Source organism: Bos javanicus, chromosome 16, assembly GCF_032452875.1.
Source record: "Bos javanicus breed banteng chromosome 16, ARS-OSU_banteng_1.0, whole genome shotgun sequence".
Taxonomy (NCBI): domain Eukaryota; kingdom Metazoa; phylum Chordata; class Mammalia; order Artiodactyla; family Bovidae; genus Bos; species Bos javanicus.
This window is the reverse complement of record NC_083883.1, coordinates 58,963,901-58,983,368: the sequence shown is the minus strand read 5'-3', so window position 1 is coordinate 58,983,368 and position 19,468 is coordinate 58,963,901. Positions and strand designations below refer to the sequence as shown.

The 19,468-nt window shown below is 46.9% G+C and overlaps 1 protein-coding gene across 2 annotated transcripts in view; it reads left to right on the top strand.

Moving 5' to 3' along the window:
* Positions 1 to 19,468, top strand: part of ASTN1 (astrotactin 1) — a 356,850-nt gene that overhangs the window by 156,725 nt on the left and 180,657 nt on the right. Inside the window, exons 3-7 of one of the 2 annotated variants that reach the window (XM_061383285.1) lie at positions 2,065 to 2,458; positions 4,442 to 4,588; positions 5,877 to 5,984; positions 10,621 to 10,770; positions 12,107 to 12,274. In XM_061383285.1, the coding sequence (XP_061239269.1) occupies positions 2,065 to 2,458; positions 4,442 to 4,588; positions 5,877 to 5,984; positions 10,621 to 10,770; positions 12,107 to 12,274 (967 nt within the window). The remainder of the gene's footprint in view (positions 1 to 2,064; positions 2,459 to 4,441; positions 4,589 to 5,876; positions 5,985 to 10,620; positions 10,771 to 12,106; positions 12,275 to 19,468) is intronic. The other variant, XM_061383286.1, reaches the window with a different exon arrangement.

Genomic DNA, 19,468 nt, shown 5'->3' with positions numbered 1-19,468 from the left:
CCACTGAGGACACCCAGTGAGGTGCCCCAGGGGCTCTGTGCGCACATCTGCAGGGCTGCCAGGAGGGACCAGGTTCGGTGCTTAGCCTGGACCTAGTACGTGTGGCTGTGGACTCCCACTGTAATCTGAAAGTGAAAGTCACTCAGTCATGTCCAACTCTGCGACCCCATGGACTATATAGTCCATGGAATTCTCCAGGCCAGAATACTGGAGTGGGTAGCCTTTCCCTTGGGATCGAACCTAGGTCTCCTGCATTGCAGGTGTATTCTTTACCAGCTGAGCCACAAGGAAAACCCAAGAATACTGGAATGGGTAGCCTATCCCTTCTCCACTGGATCTTCCCGACCCAGGAATTGAACCGAGGTCTCCTTCATTGCAGGTGGATTCTTTACAGACTGAGCTATAAGGGAAGCCCACTGTAACCTGAGCAGCTTCATATTCCTGCTTTCTCTGTGTTTGCTTGAGAGATCGCACCAGGAGAAAGGGTTATGCAGATAAAATAAAAATGTGAAAACCTGGAGGCCAGTGTATGGTCCCCCAAAACCCACCTGACATGACCTGTCATTTGGGAGCTGATGGTTGCTTCTTGTCAGCTCTCTGAGCTGCCTGTGTGAAAGCAACAACATTGTGTATGTGTGTGTATGCATGTGTACACATGCTCCTTTGCTCACAGTAATGGTGGGGGGAGAGGGAGGATAAATGGGAATATTTACAGGGAGAGGAACTTTATAAATCCAAGACATAATTATTATGAGACTGGAAAAGGCCCCCTCTAATACATTCAAGGGAATCATCTTGACCCAGCCTTGTGTGGGTGGGTCCCTGGGAATTAATAGAGGGTTTTCATCTCTAGCCTATATGATGGGGTGGCAGTGATTGAAGCCCAAGGTTGAGAGCAGAACCATTTGGCACACTCCCACCAAATGAAATAGGTTTGGAGGGATATTGACCAAAATAAAGGGAGTGAATACAGATTGTGCACGGGAAAGATTTATGCCCACTGAGTGCTGTGCAGTGATGTGCCTGCAAGCTTCCCTCCAAATCCTGCCCCGGGTGCATGTCAAGGCGAGAGATGTTCAGTCTCACCAAAAACTACATCCTCATCTCTGACAGAAAACTGAGTGGTGTTCAGGTTTTTAAGTGATGGCCTCAGAGGATGGCCTTGGGGCACCAGAAAGTTCAGAAGGAAACTCCTCTGCCCATCTGACAGAGAAGGTGGAGTCCCTTCTCTTGAGCGAGAGCAAGGATGAAACGTCACTCAAGACTGTGGAGTGGGAGAAAGCTGTCTCCTAAAGCAGCAGTAACCCCCAAAGTCACGTTCGAATGATGAGATTTCTCTGCACACTTGGTTGTGAGTTTCTGATGGATGTAAACTTCTCTTTGGTTAGGTCGCTGGTTTTCTCCTGCCTGGGCACTTGGGAGACATTTAAGGTTGGGCTGACATCCTTGATGCCCTGTAGTACACTCCATTAGATACTCTGCATAGTTCCGTAACATTCCTTAACCCACCCTGCGAGGGTAAATGGTACCTTCTCCACTATACAGATGGGAATCTGAGGTTTCAGATTTATAGGACTTGTTGACTGTTGGTGGAGCCAGAGTTAGAATCTGTACGTGATTGATTTTAAGATGTGAAAGAGGAAGAAACTAGTTGCCATTCCACTGCCAAAAAACTGGCCTGAAACCAGCTTTACATGCAGCAGATCTACCTTAACAAACCTTCTCCCTTATTTCAGCAGCTGAAATCACACACACAGACATATACACACAATCACAAAGACTTCTTTCTTCTTTAAATTGTTTGCTAAGCCAGAAGCAACTGTGGATCACTTGAAATGATGTGTGATTACCCCAGTTCCATTTTTCTTTCACCTTGAACGCTGATCACAGCAGACTTGTCCCTGTGCTGCTGAGTGAAGCTTGCTCTAAGTACTTACTGCACCTCAGTGAATGAATGAATAAATAAATGGGTGAGTGATGGATGGTGACAATGGGAGGGGTCGACGCCTCTTGGTGGGAGGAGCTCACCTGTTTTCACTGTCCATTTGCTGTCCTCCTTCCCAGGGTGGCATGATCGCACTGCTGCTGTCTATCTTATGCCTGGTGATGATCCTGTACACTCGCCGGCGCTGGTGCAAGCGCCGCCGGGTCCCCCAACCCCAGAAGAGTGCCAGCGCCGAGGCGGCCAACGAGATTCACTACATTCCTTCCGTGCTCATTGGCGGGCACGGGCGGGAGAGTCTGCGCAACGCCCGTGTGCAGGGCCACAACTCTAGCGGCACCCTGAGCATCCGGGAGACGCCTATCCTGGACGGCTACGAGTACGACATCACCGACCTGCGCCACCACCTGCAGCGGGAGTGCATGAACGGAGGGGAGGACTTTGCCAGCCAGGTCACCCGCACCCTTGACTCCCTGCAGGGCTGTAACGAGAAGGCAGGGATGGACCTCACGCCAGGTGGGTGACTCCGTTCTCATCTCGTGGCTTTAGGGGGCGCTAGGGAACAGCTGTTCTCTAATTTCATGGTTGATTGTCATACGTACATATTGAGATGAGCCAGGGCCCTTTCCCAAGTGGGCAAGAAGAATAAGCTTTCTCTTGCTATGATGGGAGCTGTCTTCTAATATAGAAAATCAGTACAAGGATAAATTGGATTCCTCTCCATTTCCACTTGGCACTGAAAACAGAGATACTTTGAAAAAAAATCTTTTAATTTATTTTTTAATCGAAAGAGAATTGCTTTACAATGTTGTATTGGTTTCTTCCATGTAACAAGGCGAATCAGCCATAATTACACATTTATTGCCTCCCTCTTGAGCCTCCCTCCCCTGCCCCCAGCCCATCCCTCCAGGTAGTTAAAGAGCACCAGGCTCTCCCTGTGTTATAGAACAACTTCTCACCAGCTATCTGTTTCACACATGGTAGTATATATATGACAATGCTACTTTCTCCATTCATCCCACTCTCTCCTTCCCCTGCTGTGTCCACAAGTTTGTTCTCTGTATCTGTGTCTCCATTACGTCCTGCAAATAGGCTCATCAGTACCAGTTTCCTAGATTCCATTTATGTGCATTAATACATGATGTTTGCTTTTCTCTTTCTGACTTACTTCACTCTGTGTTCTAGGTTCATTCACCTCACTAGAACTGACTCAAATTTGTTCTTTTTATGGCTGAGTAATATTCCTTTGTTCATATGTACCACATCTTCTTTATCCACTCATCTGTTGATGGACATCTAGGTTGGGAAGCAGAGGTACTTTAATATCCAACAGAAGAGTGGGTTAGAAGCTTTTTCATATGCAATGAGCAATCCTCAGGGAAATAAGAGATAGCAAGAAAGATGTGTATGACATTTTTGCAGGTCGTATGTTTGTGTGGGCAATTTAATTTTCCATTGACATGGAGGGGACAGAGGTATCTGTTCTTTTCTGTGACTCCTGAGACTTTGGCCTGGGAAAGTTGTTCTGCCTTGCCTATAACCTCTGTGGTCTTTACAAGAGATGTACTTCTTCAAAGAAAATTGAGGAATGCAAGCAAACCGTTTGACCTTAGACACTTTGTATATCTGTGAAACGCTGAGTATAGAAGAGTCTTGGACCTAATGTGGCTGAGCAAGACCAAGGTCGATAAAATGCAGAGAGGAAAAGACTGTACTTTTCATTTATAGCCTCTCTCTCTCATACTTCTATAAATAACAACTATCTGTTGATAAAATCCCAAGGCAATGATCCTTCAAGGAACTGCCCAATTATCTTTGGAGAAGACATTTTTTGAAATGAATCTTGCTTACAGTGTATGGACTTTCAGTGGGGCTTGAAAAGAGTGAAATTGCATCATGGAGGTTTCCATTCTGCTTATCTAGAGAAGATTCCCTAAGACTAGGAATGACTTAATAAGATTTAAAGTCAGAAATTCCTGGAGAGTAGGGGGACATATCTTTAATACCTCTTATTTTTCATAGCACCTGCCATAGTGCTAAGCCCACCGAGTAGCCATATGACTAGAGGCTTGGGGAACAGCAGATAGCACGAACATGTGAGAGAGCCAGCTGTCAGACGATAGGGAATGGTCCAGACTGGGATGACAGAGAGGGGGCAAGTTCTGTCTGAATGCACTGAAATTCAAATTTTTGTCAAACCTTGTTCTTACCAAAGGAAAGAAATCTGCAGTCTCTCTCTCACCAAACGGCCACACATGGTGACCCTGGCAATACAGAAGTGGTTGAATTGGATTTCCTTTCTTCACACCTTCTTTTATAACTCTGTCATCCCCTAGAAATCAAAGAGAAGTATTTTAATCTCTTCCAGTCTCTCACTTTAAAGCTTTCCCATTTCAATTTCTATGAAACCCTATCTACCTGGTTCATGCAGATTTCCTTGCTCTCACTTTCTTTCCACTTTTTCTCTTCAAGTTTCTGCCTTGACCTTTCCTTATTCAGGAAGTGACAATGCCAAGCTGTCGCTGATGAACAAGTATAAAGATAATATCATCGCCACCAGCCCCGTGGACTCCAACCACCAGCAGGCCACTCTGCTCTCTCACACCTCGAGTAGCCAGAGAAAGAGGATCAACAACAAAGCAAGAGGTATCCATGTCTTATATGAGGGCTTAAAGGTGGCTTCCTTAATATCAGGGGAGGCAGGGCCACTAATATCCTTGACCCCCTCTCAAGCATGGCTAGGATGACTGTATTTGAGCAGTATTTCTTTTTCTTTTTTTTTTTTTATGTCTTCCAGCTCTCCTGCCTTTATTTTATTTTCTTTCCAACTACAATTTTATTTATTTGGCTGTGTCAGGTCCCAGATGCAACATGAGGGATCCTCACTGATGGCACACAGACCTAGTCTCCCCATGGTTTGTGGGGCCCCACTCCCTAACCAGGGACCAAACCCACACTCCCCAGCACTTCAAGGTGGAGTCTTAACTACTGGACCGCTAGGGAAGTCCCTGAGCAGTATTTCTGCAGGCCTGCTGAGTGCTACTTACCAAAAATGTAAATACACACAATTCTTTTGACCAAGTAATTTCACTGGTGAGAATTTATCCTTAGTAAATAACTGGACAAGTGTGCAAAGATGTGTGTAAAAGACTGTTCATCACAACATTGTTTAAAAGAGCGAAAAATTGGAAATAGCTTAAGTGTCCATCAGTGGAGAATTGCTTAACTACCTGTACATCTGTCTCCCGTCCAGTGACTTAAGATGATACTGTAGATCTATATCTGTTAATATGGAAAGTAGCCCACAATCTATTCAATGGGGGAAAATGATGTTATAAAATAGAAGGTACAGCAGGATGCCATTTTTAAGGGGAATTTTAAAAAAACCTTTATCTGCTTCTGTATCAGAAAAAAGACAGGGTGCATTCATCAAATGTTCACAGAGTCTTTCTCCGATTTAGAGGACATCAAGGTTGTTCCTTTTATGCATTTTGGGATCTTTTGACTTTTTTCTCTCTTTTCCACATTGAGTATATATTAAACCTAGAACCAGAAAAAATATAGATATTAAGACATACAGACATGTGCCCCTTAAGACATGATTCCAATCTCTATCCACCAGAATCATGACGTGTAATGAAGACACTTTCCCTTTTCCCCTTGTCCACCTGCCATCCACACCGTCCTTCTCTGGCAGGTGGCCCTCCTCGGTAGGAGGATGGGCTGGGTGGAGATAGGGCTCCAGTGATGGCCGTCACATAAAGATCCACTTCTCCAATACATCTGTGTATCCGGAAGCTCTGGTCTCTGTGGCTAATCCTCCCAGACTGTCAGTCACCCTGCTCTCGTTTTTCCCTTGAGCTTGCCCAGTGATTTGGTGTCATGAAGACAAAACTGAAGACACTGTTTCTTTGCTCTTGTCTTTTGACTACAGCTGGTTCCGCCTTCCTGAACCCTGAAGGGGATTCTAGCACAGAGGCAGAAAATGACCCCCAACTGACCTTTTACACCGACCCCTCACGGAGCCGAAGGCGCAGTAGAGGTAGGAAGGCTGGAGGGGAAAGTGGGGAGAGAGGGGCAGTGGAGAGAGGAGGCGAGGAGCTGCAGAGGTGCTGGGTCTAGGTGGGGGCTCTGGCGACTAAAGCCAGTTTCTGCAGGAAGATTGGCATCTCCTTCTAAGGAGGAAGGAAGAGCCAGCGTGGAAGACTTCAGAGAATCATCTCTCCCAGATAATGGCACTCTCAAACAGGTTTCCAGGTTGTTTGAAAGGCTGTTTCTTGGTCAGAAGACTCTCAATTCCTTCTGGAAGCCTCAGGAGTCATAGTTTGCTGTTTAGACACAGGAAATAAAGTTGATAAAGTGTGTTATGTGAAAAATAGACAACATATGTACCCATGCTTACCCAGCCATCCTGAGATTGAGTGAGACAGACAGGCCTTAGGGGGTGGGATAGTTGAGGAACCATGTGGCCTGAAAAAACATGTGGAATGGTTTTTGGCCTTTAATCATCCACCCAGCAGAATCACAGGACCCCCACTGTCCAAGTCCCCTCCCTTCTCCTGGCAGGACCTGGCTTGGTTCGTTCATTCTCCTCAGCATTGATAGAGTTGTCCACCATGCAGCCGCAGCCCACGCCTCCCCACCCTGATGTTCAGTGGTTTCAGGTGTGGCTGTCGCAGCTGTGGCTGCCACTGCCTTTGACCTTGAGGTCTCACCGTCATCATTGCTGAGGGAGGTCTGTGTTCAGGCACCAATCAGCTTCACCATTTACTTGCTGTGTGATATTAGATAAGGACAACAACTTCTCTGAGCCTCCGTTTCCATGTTAAATGGGTGAGCAATACCTCATGCACAGGGCTAAGTTATATTAAAATGTACTCTTACGGTGACTGACAAGGCATTATGAGATCTCTACTGTGTTGCTGTTAGAACTCTTTACAGTGGAAACTTGGGGTTTCTACAGCATTTCATCTTAAGTAATTTTAGACAGGGGGTCCTCGAGATGTATTGGAGGGTATTTGACCTCACCTTGTGTTATAGTCAGTAACCTTTCCCCCAACCAGTAATCAACCGATGCCCCTTAGTAGACACCTATCTTTTGGCTCTCTCCCACCTCCACTCAAGTTCGTGACATACTGAGAAATTCTTCCCAGAGATTGAAAGAAGCTCTGTGAATTCCTTACTTCCGGTTTCTGCAGGCTCTGCTGCTATCAGTACAAAAGTTCTTCCCACCACTTTCCTCAAGAGATCAGTGGGGCTCTGGGCCACCTAATCTCTGATGTCCCAGTATCCCTGAGGTGAGAATATAGACCTTTGACCCTCATTACATATTTCTATACAGCAGAGAGTTGACCTAGACTCATCAATCCTAGGCCACAGCAAAGCAGGGTAGGTTTCTGCTTTAATAAAACCCTGCCTAGGAAAATCTATAGTAATGAATTAGAATGAGTTTCTTTGCAGCATAAAACTATTCCTTTTAAAATACCAAGCTCTCCTAGTGAATCAACTGTTTGTTGCGATTAACTAGACTGTAAGCTTCTTATGGATGGGCATGTCTAATTTATTTTTCCAAAGTGCCTAGTGAGGGATTTTGCCTGTAATAGATGCTTGCCAGTGTTTGTTGAATTGAACTGGATACATCAATCAGGCCAGCAGGAAATTTTATAACCCACACGCCATGGGTCAGGCTTTGTGATCGGTAGTAGAAACATGAAAACATGGCACAGTGATAAGGCTTAATTTAATAATATAAATAAAGTAAAATGAGTACTCAGAAGAGAGAACAGTTAATTCTACCTGGCAGCAAAAGGAGACAAAAAAAGGAGAAAATAATTAGCCTTGGTTTGTATACAATGTATAGAATTTCTTGAAAGAGAAAAATCTAGGGGAAGGGCATTTCAGTAGAGGAAAAGAGCAATACAAAGCCTTGAAAGCACCAAAGAACATGGCATTTTCAAGCAAGGAAAAGGAGTTCAGTATGGCATAAACAGGCACACCAGGAGATGAGGGATGTGGGTGGGTAACAGGCTAGCTGCCAGAGGACCATGCAAACCATTTACTGGGTTTGCACTTGGTTCTGTAGGTCAAATGCATTTAAGCCTTGTAGCTCAGTCGGTAAAGAATCTGCCTACAATTCAGGAGACCTGAGTTTGATTTCTGGGTTGGGGAGATACTCTGGAGAAGGAGATGGCAATCCCCTCCAGTATTCTTGCCTGGAGAATACCATGGACAGAGGAGCCTGGCAGGCTACTGTCCATGGGGTGGTAAGAGTCAGACACGACTTAGCAACTAAACAGCCACCACCACTGTAGGTCAAAGGGAACCCCTGGAAATTGTGAAGTCGGGTAGAGATGCTGGGTGATGGGTTGATGCTGCAGAAGGACCAGAGAGACAAGAGGCTGGGTAGCAAGTCGTTGCTGTCACAGGAGAGCAGTGGCAAGCTCCTGTGAACAGTGACAGCAGTGTGTGAGGAGGGCTGGAACAGCAGGGTGCAGGAGGGCTGGAGGGAGAGCAAGGAATGGGTGAGAATCTCTTCTTGAAGGCTTCAGGGAAGTGTTTACAGGGAGATATTGTTTGAGCTGAGACCTGAAGAATAGGCTGACAAGGTGACAAAATGGCATTCTGTGGAGGAGGGAATAATATGTGCAGAGTCACAGGGACATAAACTATAATTGTCTAGTCAGAGCGCAGTGAATGGTTTACTAGAATCAAGCTTCCGGGGCAAGCCTGTGGTTTGCTTCAGAGACAAGGCTGGAAGATCAGGAGAAAGTCCCCTGCCTCGGCTGAAGGACTTGGACCTGACACATCGGTTGGAATCATGGAAGGTTTTTAAAGAGCCAACTCCCTGGTCTGCTCAGCTTCGTGAACCATCCCTCCAGGGCAGTGTGGAGGCTAGATGAGAGTAGGGGAGGGGTGGGGTGTTGACCAGGGAGACTGGGTGGAAGGCTATGGCCATAGTCTGCGGGTGAGATGATGGACACAGGTAGGGAGGCAGAGGGTGGAGTAAGAGAAATTTCAGACACAGAATGAAAAAGATCTCATGACACTGGTGTCAGGGAGGGCGTGGCTTATGAGAGAAGGAAAAGTTAGACATGGTGGGGTTTTTGAACTTGGAAACCAAGGAGACGGCAGTGCCATTCATTGGGCAGTGGAAGTGGGCAGGAGAGCAGGACTGGAGGGAAAGTGGAAAGCCCAGTTCTGGGTATTGCATTTGAGTGCCTGAGGGCCATTCTGGTAGCATATCTATCTGCTGCTCGGACCTGGTGTGGGCTGGAGGTAGAGTGTGTAAGTGTGGGAAACAGGCTCCATGTCGAAGGATACTCACATGAATAGAATATCTCCAGATAACAAGGGACAGGGGTTCCAGAGGCCACCTGTGATTCTGGAGTCTCTCCTTCCCGGCTTTTGCCAACACACCCACTCAGGGAACCTGCTCCCATCAAAGATGTGTGCATCCAGAGACCAAATCTTTCCCTGTGTTCCTGAGAACAGTGGTTCCAAAGACCTCACCGGGCCCAGCGAGTGAATAGTGAATTGTCTGGGGGTCGTAGCCTTGCTGGATCTGTGTGCTGATTCTGGCTCCCCTCCTGAGTAGCTGCTTGACTCTAGACTTGCCCTGTGGCCTCTCTGTGCAGTATTTCTGTGGGCGCTGCCTCATTAGGCTGCATCACTGTTAATGATGTGAACTATGGAAGACCCTGGGCACTGGTGCCTGACACATAATCACACTGCATGAGTGTTAACTGTCACTGTTAGGATGGTCCCTTTGAGCCTTATTTCCCTTATCTGTAAAGTGGGCAGTTTCTGTTCAGACTCATAGACGTGTCGTCAGGAAGCAAATGTTTAACGTCATGTACGTAAAAACACTGAGCACATTGCCGGCCAAAATAGATGCCTTTTACTGCTATCAGTAATAAGTACTTACACAGACTATAAGATAATTCCACAGGATCCACACATTTTATTGGCAGCTTGCCTTGCTTTCTTAAGTTCCCACATCTATGAAAGGTCCCTCTTGTTAACTCCCAAACAGAAAACACACCCCCAAAACCTCCCTTCTGAGCCCTGTCCCTACCTACCTGGACATGTTTCTTACCCTCAGCTTTCTTATTTTCTCTCTACGCTTCTGTTTATAACCATACCTCAAGGACTGCAGGACTAGGGAGAGCCTTCAGGTGTGACAAGAGCCAGCTTTCCTTGCTTTCCTCCTTCCAGGCCCTAGGACGCCTGCCTAGGGGTGGGAGGTGGTTTGAGCTCCAGGAGTGGAGGAGCTGGTTTGTGAGAGCACCCTCTGTGGAAAACCATGCAAAGTGCAGGGACTTCCAGCGCTGGGTGAAAGCCTTCCCACCACCCTTGAGCAAGAGGTTAGAGCCCCACCAGCCAGCCGAGTAGAGGGCGGCAGTGCCCTCCTTTATGATTTCCCTTGTGAACCTGGCTCAGGAGGCATGCACAGAAACTTGCTTGCAACTGACCGCTGTTCACACTCATGACCACCTGTGGCCCAGTCCCCTCTGACTCCAGGCGATGCCATGGTGTTCCCTGAAGCTCATGGACTAGACACATCTCCCACCTGGGCTGTGTTTGCACGCTCCCTCCCCTATTTGCCAGGTCGGGCAGCAAAAGGCCCTTTACTGCCAAGATTCTTACCACCAAACGCTTTGCTCTTGTCTTGTTTTCAGTGGGCTCTCCCCGAAGTCCTGTGAACAAGACGACCTTGACATTGATCAGCATCACCAGCTGCGTGATCGGCCTTGTGTGCTCCTCCCATGTCAGCTGCCCCCTCGTGGTCAGAATCACCCTGCACGTCCCCGAGCACCTCATCGCTGATGGTAAGCCCACCTCTGAGGATGCCATTCCTCTGCCCCCACCCAGAGAGGAAGGCTTCAGGGTGGGCAGGAAAGATACAGACAAGCCAGGGTCCACTGTGACCTATTACTATTAGTGAGAAAAAAAATATACCCAGATAAGAAAGACAGAGGACAAAATTAGATTGTCCACCAATGAAATCAGATTGTTGTGTTGTTCAGTCGCCCAGTTGTGTCCGACTCTTTGTGACCTCATGGACTGCAGCACGCCAGGCCTCCCTGTCCGTCACCATCTCCTGGAGTTGGCCCAAGTTCATGTCCATTTCTGATGGAATCAGAAAACAGGTTAAAAAAAAAAATGAGCAGATCACTGTCTCCTCTCTGTGCCCATTTCTGTTTGCTTTTCAATAAGCACCTGTCTCAGACGGTAAAGCATCTGCCTACAATGCAGGAGACCTGGGTTCAATCCCTGGGTTGGAAAGATACCCTGGAGAAGAAAATGACAACCCACTCCAGTACTCTCACCTGGAAAATCCTATGGACAGAGGAACCTGGTAGGCTACAGTCCATGGGATCAAAAAGTCAGACACAACTGAGCAACTTCACTTCACTTGGTGGATAAATACAGAGCTTACTGGTTATAGATACATAGCCACCAAGATTCTCTTAGCCTTTGAATGGGGAAAAGCTAAGTGAAATAGTCAAGTGTTGAAGTATCAGTCATGTTTCCAATTGGTATGCCTGGTGAGAAATTCCTAATTGCAGTAACTTGCTATGAGCCTAGCAAGCTGAAGCAATAATTTACTTTCACCCAGGGGAACCCCAATATAATGAAGGAATAATATAGGTTTGGAGAGTCCCTGAATTAGTAAAGCCCAGAGCACCTAATTGACTTGTTAATGTCTGTTCTCTCAGTTGCTGTTAAGGCTGAAAACAGGTGGGGACTGTCCAGGGGGTTAGAGAGCCTGCTATTTCATGGCAACTGAAGACAGGCAGCAGGTCCCTGTTCCTTGGATGAGTGCCAGCGCCTGTGGCTAGGTCTGATGGAGCCATGCCACAGCCATCACAGAGCTGCTCTGTCCCTCTATCCCTTGGGACCACCCTAGTAGAGATGGGATGGGGCGAGTCAGCAAGGGATGGTGTGGCAGGAGGTCCAAGAGGTGGCCGAGCGTCTGTCTGCTGACTCCTTGCTCTGTGACTCACTGTGGGCCAGGATTAGGAGAGGTAATGACCTTGGCTTGGGGCTAATCTGCAGAGCATCCCTTATTCTGTCTTCCGTGATGCATGTGTATGTGTGTCGAGGGGTGGGTGGTGGTGTTATGTGCACACACAAGCACATCTCCTCTCTCTCCCCCTGCAGGGAGCCGCTTCATCTTGCTGGAGGGGAGCCAGTTGGATGCCAGTGACTGGCTGAACCCTGCCCAAGTGGTTCTCTTCTCTCAGCAGAACTCCAGTGGACCCTGGGCCATGGACCTCTGTGCCCGGCGGCTCCTGGACCCCTGTGAACACCAATGCGACCCCGAAACTGGTAGGCGGGAGCATCGGGCAGCGGGTAACTGTCAGAGTTCATGCCTCTTGCAAGCACCCCCTCAAAATCCAGGCCACCCCTCCTGATTGACCCATTATCATTGGGAGCCAAGGCTGTGCAGACTGGCAGCTCAGGTTGGGCCCCTGAGCGTGCTGGCTTGAAATGTGGGTCATCTTCTGGCAGAAGCCTTGGAAACATCCTGACTATAGCCACAAGCCCCACAGATATCTCAGGATGACCTCCACAGCCCATTTCCCTGCAGTCAGAGGATATCAGCTACGGGGTCTGAAATCATTATGCATGTTTATTGCAGAAAATTTGGAAAATTTAGAAAAGCATATAGAAGGAAATGATTCTCATCTATAATTCTATCTCCTGGAGAAATCATTTAAAAATTTTAATGTCCTCCCCTCTGATCTTTTACAGTGACTGATTCTTAGAAGTTTGTAAGCACACTAAGTCCTGTAGAGTTTTCTTGATTTTTTTTCACACATTCTATCACAGGAATTTTCTAGAAACACTAAATAATCCTCAATAATGTAATTTCTAATGACCATTTGGTATTCTATTGTATGTCTGTATCATAGCTCATTTAAATAGTCCTGTATTATTTGACATTTAGGATGCATTAAATTTTTAATTTTTATAAATACTGTTAAAATGAATATCTTTCCACATAAATGTAAGGCACATTTGAAGTCATGTTCTTCAAATAAATCTTAGAAGAGAGATTACTGGGCCAAAGGGTATAGGCATCTTTCAGGCTGTTATATTATCCAGTGGGGCTGGGACTGCTCTGAGAGAGGGTTTGAATTCAGACACAGTATGCGTTGGGGTGTTCACAGTGCTTCTTGAGCTCCAATATACCAGGAATATGGAGCCTTCATCCCAGGTTGCTTTGCACTTTCGTTGTAGAAGGACTTCATCTATGATATTCTTTATAAAGACCTAGTTCCAGTAGATTCAGTACACAGATAGCTCCTTCTCAGAGCCTGGTTCAGTTCAGCTCAGTTCAGTTGCTTGTGTCCAATGCTCTGCAACCCAATGGACTGCAGCATGCCAGGCCTCCCTGTCCATCACCAACTCCCGGAGCTTGCTCAAATTCATATCCATTGAGTCTGTAATGCCATCCAATCTTCTCATTCCCTGTCATCCCCTTTTCCTCCTGCCTTCCATCTTTCCCAGCATCAGGGTCTTTTCCAATGAGTCAGTTCTTCACATCAGGTGGCTAAAGTATTGGAGTTTCAGCTTCAGCATCAGTTCCCCCATGAATATTCAGGACTGATTTCCTTTATGATTGACTGGTTTGATCTCTGTGCAGTCCAAGGGACTTTAAGAGTCTTCTCCAACACCACAGTTCAAAAGCATCAATTCTTCAGCACTGAACTTGATTTATAGTCCAACTCTCACATCCATACATGACTACTGGAAAAACCATAGCTTTGACTAGATGGACCTTTGTTGGCAAAGTAATGTCTCTGCTTTTTAATATGCTGTCTAGGTTGGTCATAGCTTTTCTTCCAAGTAGCAAGCATCTTTTAATTTAATGGCTGCAGTCACCATCTGCAGTGATTTTGGAGCCCAAGAAAATAAAGTCTGTCACTGTTTCCATTGTTTTCCCATCTCTTTGCCATGAAAGGATGGGACCGGATGCCATGATCTTCATTTTTTGAATGTTGAGTTTTAAGCCAGGCTTTCTGCCTTAAGGGTGGTATCATCTTCATATCTGAGGTTATTGATATTTCTCCCGGCAATCTTGATTCCAGCTTGTGCTTCACCCAGCCCGGCATTTTTCATGATGTGCTCTACATAGAAGTTAAATAAGCAGAGTGACACGGAGAAGGCGATGGCACCCCACTCCAGTATTCTTGCCTGGAAAATCCCATGGAGGAGGAGCCTGGTGGGCTGCAGTCCATGCGGTCGCTGAGGGTCGGACACAACTGAGCGACTTCACTTTCACTTTTCACTTCCATGCATTGGAAAAGGAAATGGCAACCCACTCCAGTGTTCTTGAGAATCCCAGGGATGGGGGAGCCTGGTGGGCTGCCGTCTATGGAGTCGCACAGAGTCGGACACAACTGAAGCAGCTTAGCAGCAGCAGCAACAGCAAGCAGAGTGACAATATGCAACCTTGATATACTCCTTTCCCAACTGGAATCAGTCTGTTGTTCCATGTCTGGTTCTAACTGTTATTCTTGACCTGCATACAGATTTTTTAGGAGGCAGGTAAGGTGGTCTGGTATTCCCATCTCCTTAAGAATTTTCCAGTTTGTCATGATCCACACAGTCAAAGGCTTCAGCATAGTCAATGAAGCAGAAGTAGATGTTTCTTCTGGAATTTCCTTTCTTTTCCAATGCATGTTGGCAATTTGATCTCAGGTTCCTCTGCGTTTTCTAAATCCAGCTTGAACATCGGGAAGTTCTTAGTTCACATACTGTTGAAGCCTTGCTTGGAGAATTTTGAGCATTACTTTACTAGCATGTGAGATGAGTACAATTGTGTGGTAGTTTGAACATTCTTTGGCATTGCCTTTCTTTGGGATTGGAATGGAAACTGACCTTTTCCAGTCCTGTGGCTACTGCTGAGTTTTCCAAACTTGCTGGCATATTGAGTGCAACACTTTCACAGCATCATCTTTTAGGATTTGAAATAGCTCAACTAGAATTCCATCACCACCACTAGCTTTGTTCATAGTGATGCTTCCTAAGGCCCACTTGATTTTGCGCTCCAGGATGTCTGGTTCTAGGTGAGTAATCACACCATTGTGGTTATCCGGGTCATGAAGATATTTTTTGTATGGTTTTTCTGTGTATTCTTGTCATCTCTTCTTAATATCTTCTGCTTCTGTTAGGTCCATACCAGTTCTGTCCTTTATTGAGCCCATCTTTGCATGAAATGTTCCCTTGGTATCTCTAATCCTCCTGAAGAGATCTCTAGTCTTTCCCCTTCTATAGTTTTCCTCTGTTTCTTTGCATTGATCATTTAGGAAAGCTTTCTTATCTCTCCTTGCTATTCTTTGGAACTCTGCATTCAGATGCTTATATCTTTCCCTTTCTCCTTACCAGAGGCATGGTAAAATACCTTAGAACCAGGGAAGGGGATGTACTGACATCTAAGACCCCCAGGTGAAACATGGTTGGAGTCTAGAGCTGGCTCCTCCAGCTCTCTGTACCTCATGTACCACCCCCTCTTCTTCCTCCTTCTATACACATGCACATACAGACACACACACACACACACACACACATAAACACACACATACAGATGCATCTCAGTCAGGTGCCAGGCTGTAAGGATATCAGTAGAAGTTGCCTCCAAGAGACTTGGCTCTTACTTCTGTTATAATCCATCGTTTCAGCTCTCTGGGGGAATAACAGGTAACCGCAGCATCAAAAGTTCACCTTGTTAGGTCTAAAAGTTGTTGTTACGTGGGCCCATCGCAGAGATTCTAGGCCCCCATATGGAGGAGAAAGCACAGCATTTTAAACATCTGATGTCTAAGACTGTGCTTACTTGCTGCTCCTCCCACGCTGTCAGGCAAACACCAAACCAGACAGATGGGCTGTGCACCATGCCCAAAAGCCAGCGTGCTCAGGAGAGAAAAGCAGGCTTATCTCAGTGGTGGGGCCTCTCCAGGCAACTGAGTAGTCTCTGGCCCCCTCTGACCTGCATGGGGAGACCCTGGCCAATCTCACTTGTTAAAGTCACTTCTGAGAGAAGCATGACATCCAGAGGGTCTTGGAAGCTTCACCTGAGGTTTTAAAGAACAGGAAGCTTTTTTGAATAACACGTGGAAAGAGGGATTGATGTTTTAAGCTTGGTCGGTCTTAGAGATAAACCCCTCCTTACTTTAGGTCAGTGCTCAAATTCCCTAAGAAGTCCATGCCTTGCCTGAAGTCCCATGGCTACCGCAGGCAGAGTTGGTGTTCTATCCACCATGAAATCGGAGCAGAAGTGGGGTTGTAAAGGTCAAGGCCAACATACCTGTCGCTGTAACACTATTCACCAGTCACCATTGCTGGACATCCCTGTTTCCCAAGCTGGAAGCTGAAGAAGCTACTTGCCCACAGCGAAACTCTCATCACCTCTTCAGCCCCTCCTGATGTCTCATTGCTAATCCTCACTGCAAATACCTTTGGGAAGCCCCTCCCCTGCCACTGGCTTCCCAGTGTTTGTGGCAATTAATGAAATTCCAACTGGAAAGCCAGGGATGGAGGTTAAAACAAGAACCCCCAACAGAACTAAGGTGCGATATCTTCATTCAGGGTAGCCGCTGGGAAATGATGGCTGCAGAGACTTCCATTTCCATCAATGCTGGGGTTGGAAACCCTCCCCCTTCCCGCCCTGCTTCTGTCTGAGCAGGGGATGATGTGGTCATCCCACACAATCATCAGCAAGAAACTTTATCGCCTCCTACACTCTATCCTAGAGCCTTTCTCCAAGGAGCTGAGTGTGGGAATTGGCTGCAAGTCAAGCCCACGTTATTTTTGCAGTCCTCCAGCTAACTCACTTGGAAATGCCATAGTGTTGGGACATGTGCTTTCCCAGCCATGCTGAGGGCTCTGCCCATGTGGACTGGTAGAACTGTGCAAGTGCACATGTATACTTTTTCACACACACAAACACACATGCAAGCACTGGTGCTCAGTCACTGCAAAGGAGCACCCCCTCCCCCAGAGCCTGAAGCTCTCCTTAGGCACCCTTCCAACGTGTTCCAAACTTAAGTGTGTGTTTACTCATCACCCGCACAGAAGTTTGGAGTACCAGGTGGGGTAGGTGTTGTAGATTGTTTAGTCGCTCAGTTGTGTCCAACTCTTTGTGACCCCATGGACTGCAGCACGCCAGGCCTCCCCGTCCTTCACTATCTCCTGGAGTTTGCTCAAACTCATGTCCATTGAGTCAGTGATGCCATCCAGCCATCTCATCCTATGTTGACCCCTTCTCCGCCTACCCTCAGTCTTTCCCAGCATCAGGGTCTTTTCCAATGAGTCAGCTCTTTTCATCAGGTGGACAAAGTATTGGAGCCTCAGCTTCAACATCAGTCTTTCCAATGAATATTCAGGGTTGATTTCCCTCAGAATTGACTGGTTTGATCTCCCTGTTGTCCATAGGACTCTCAAGAAAGAGTCTTCTCCAGCACCACAATTTGAAAGCATCAATTCTTCAGGGTTCAGGTGTTGTGAAGTGAAGTGAAGTTGCTCATCGTGTCTGGCTCTTTGCGATCCCATGGACTGTAGCCTAGCAGGCTCCTCCATCCATGGGATTTTCCAGGCAGTAGTACTGGAGTGGGTTGCCATTTCCTTCTCCAGGGGATCTTCCTGACCCAGGGATGGAACTCAGGTCTCCCACATTGTAGACAGATGCTTTACCGTCTGAGCCACCAGTGAAGTCAGGTGTTGTAATGGGCTCCCAAATATGTTCACTTCCTAATCTGAAGAACCTGTTAAAATGTTATGTTACCTGGCAAAAATGAATTCAAGTTGCAGGTGAAATTAAGGTTGCTGGACATCTGATCTTAAAATAAGGGGAGTATCCTGAATTAATCAAGTAGGCCCAATGAAATCACAAGAGTGCTTAACAGTGGAAGAGGAAGGGAGAAGAGGCCAGAGTGATGCCACATGAAAAGCACTCCACCAACCATTGCTGGATTTGAAGGCTGAGGAGCCAGTGAATGCAGGCATCCTCTGCTGCTGCTGCTAAGTCGCTTCAGTCGTGTCCGACTCTGTGCGACCCCAAAGACGGCAGCCCACCAGGCTCTGCCATCCCTGGGTTCTCCAGGCAAGAACACTGGAGTGGGTTGCCATTTCCTTCTCCAATGCATGAAAGTGAAAAGTGAAAGTGAAGTCGCTCAGTTGTGTTCGACTCTTAGCGATCCCATGGACTGCAGCCTACCAGGCTCCTCCGTCCATGGGACTTTCCAGGCAAGAATACTGGAGTGGGGTGCCATCGCCTTCTCCGAGGCATCCTCTAGAAGGTGGAAAAGGCAAGGAAGATGATTCTCCCCTGAAGCCTCTAGAAAGGAACACAGCTCCATGGACACCTTGTTTTTAGCCCAGTGAGACTCACATCAGATTTCTGACCTGCAGAACTGCAAGGTAGTAAATTTCTCTTGTTTTAAACCACTAAGTTTGCGGTAATTTTTTTATGGTGACTATAGAAAAATAACACACGGGGGAAGGAGAAAAAGGACAGAGGAAAAATAAACATTGTTATGCCCTCTGTATGTCACCCTGGCATGGTTTATGGAGGGTGGCTACACAGACCGAGAGATGGGTCAGGAATCTGCAGAAGGCCTAGAGCTAGAAGGAACTTGAGATCCATGTTCCAGCCTCCCCTTGCCGTTCTCCCACTGTGCTATTTGGGCAGGACATTATGTACCCAAAGTTACTAGCCTGGGAGCCCTCTGGCAACCACATACTGACTTTCTCTCCCAGATCCTGCCAGGTTGGTGACCCTGGGTGTGTCTCTGGTCACGTGGGGCTAACAGCACACTACTGAAATTGTATCCTGCCTGGATCCAGCCAGGCGTTGACTTTTTCTGTACTTTCTAAGGGTTTTTGTGGCAGCTATATTTTGGTTGATTGGTTTTCTGATGGCAATACAGACTGACTAGCTTCAGCAACTTCTCTCTCTCTCTCTCTGCTCCCTTCCTGGCCTTTGTTCTGCCATATGGGCAGCTGTGGAGGCTTCACACACCTGCTGGATTTCACAGCCCCCATCATTTCTGGCCACAGACCTTCATTGCCCTTTTCAGGATATGTAGCTTTTATGAGTCTGCAAGGAGGATTGGCTTCCAAGCTAAATCAAGTTTTAATCCCCATCCAAGATAGTCACTGAAATTCCTTCTGTCCCAGATCTTTGTGTAGGCCAGTCCCATCCTGGAAGAAGTGTGTAAAATCTGGTGAGGGGCATCGACTAGTTCCCAGACTCACTCTAGCCCTCCTCCCTTTTCCTTGCTCTGAAAAAAGACCTTTCTCTCTCTTTTTCTCTAGTCTTCCCTAGTTTTCAGAACCCAGTTTGGCGGGGTACCACAGCTCCCATTTTGTTCCTGCCCACTGGATTGCCCACTCACCCCAAACTCCTTTTGTGGCTCAGTTAAAGCACCTTGCTTCAGGGTGTACTTTTGGCTTATTTCCCTCTGTCTGTCCTCCCAGAGTCACCTGTGGCTATTTGATTCTGAGCCTGATGTCTGC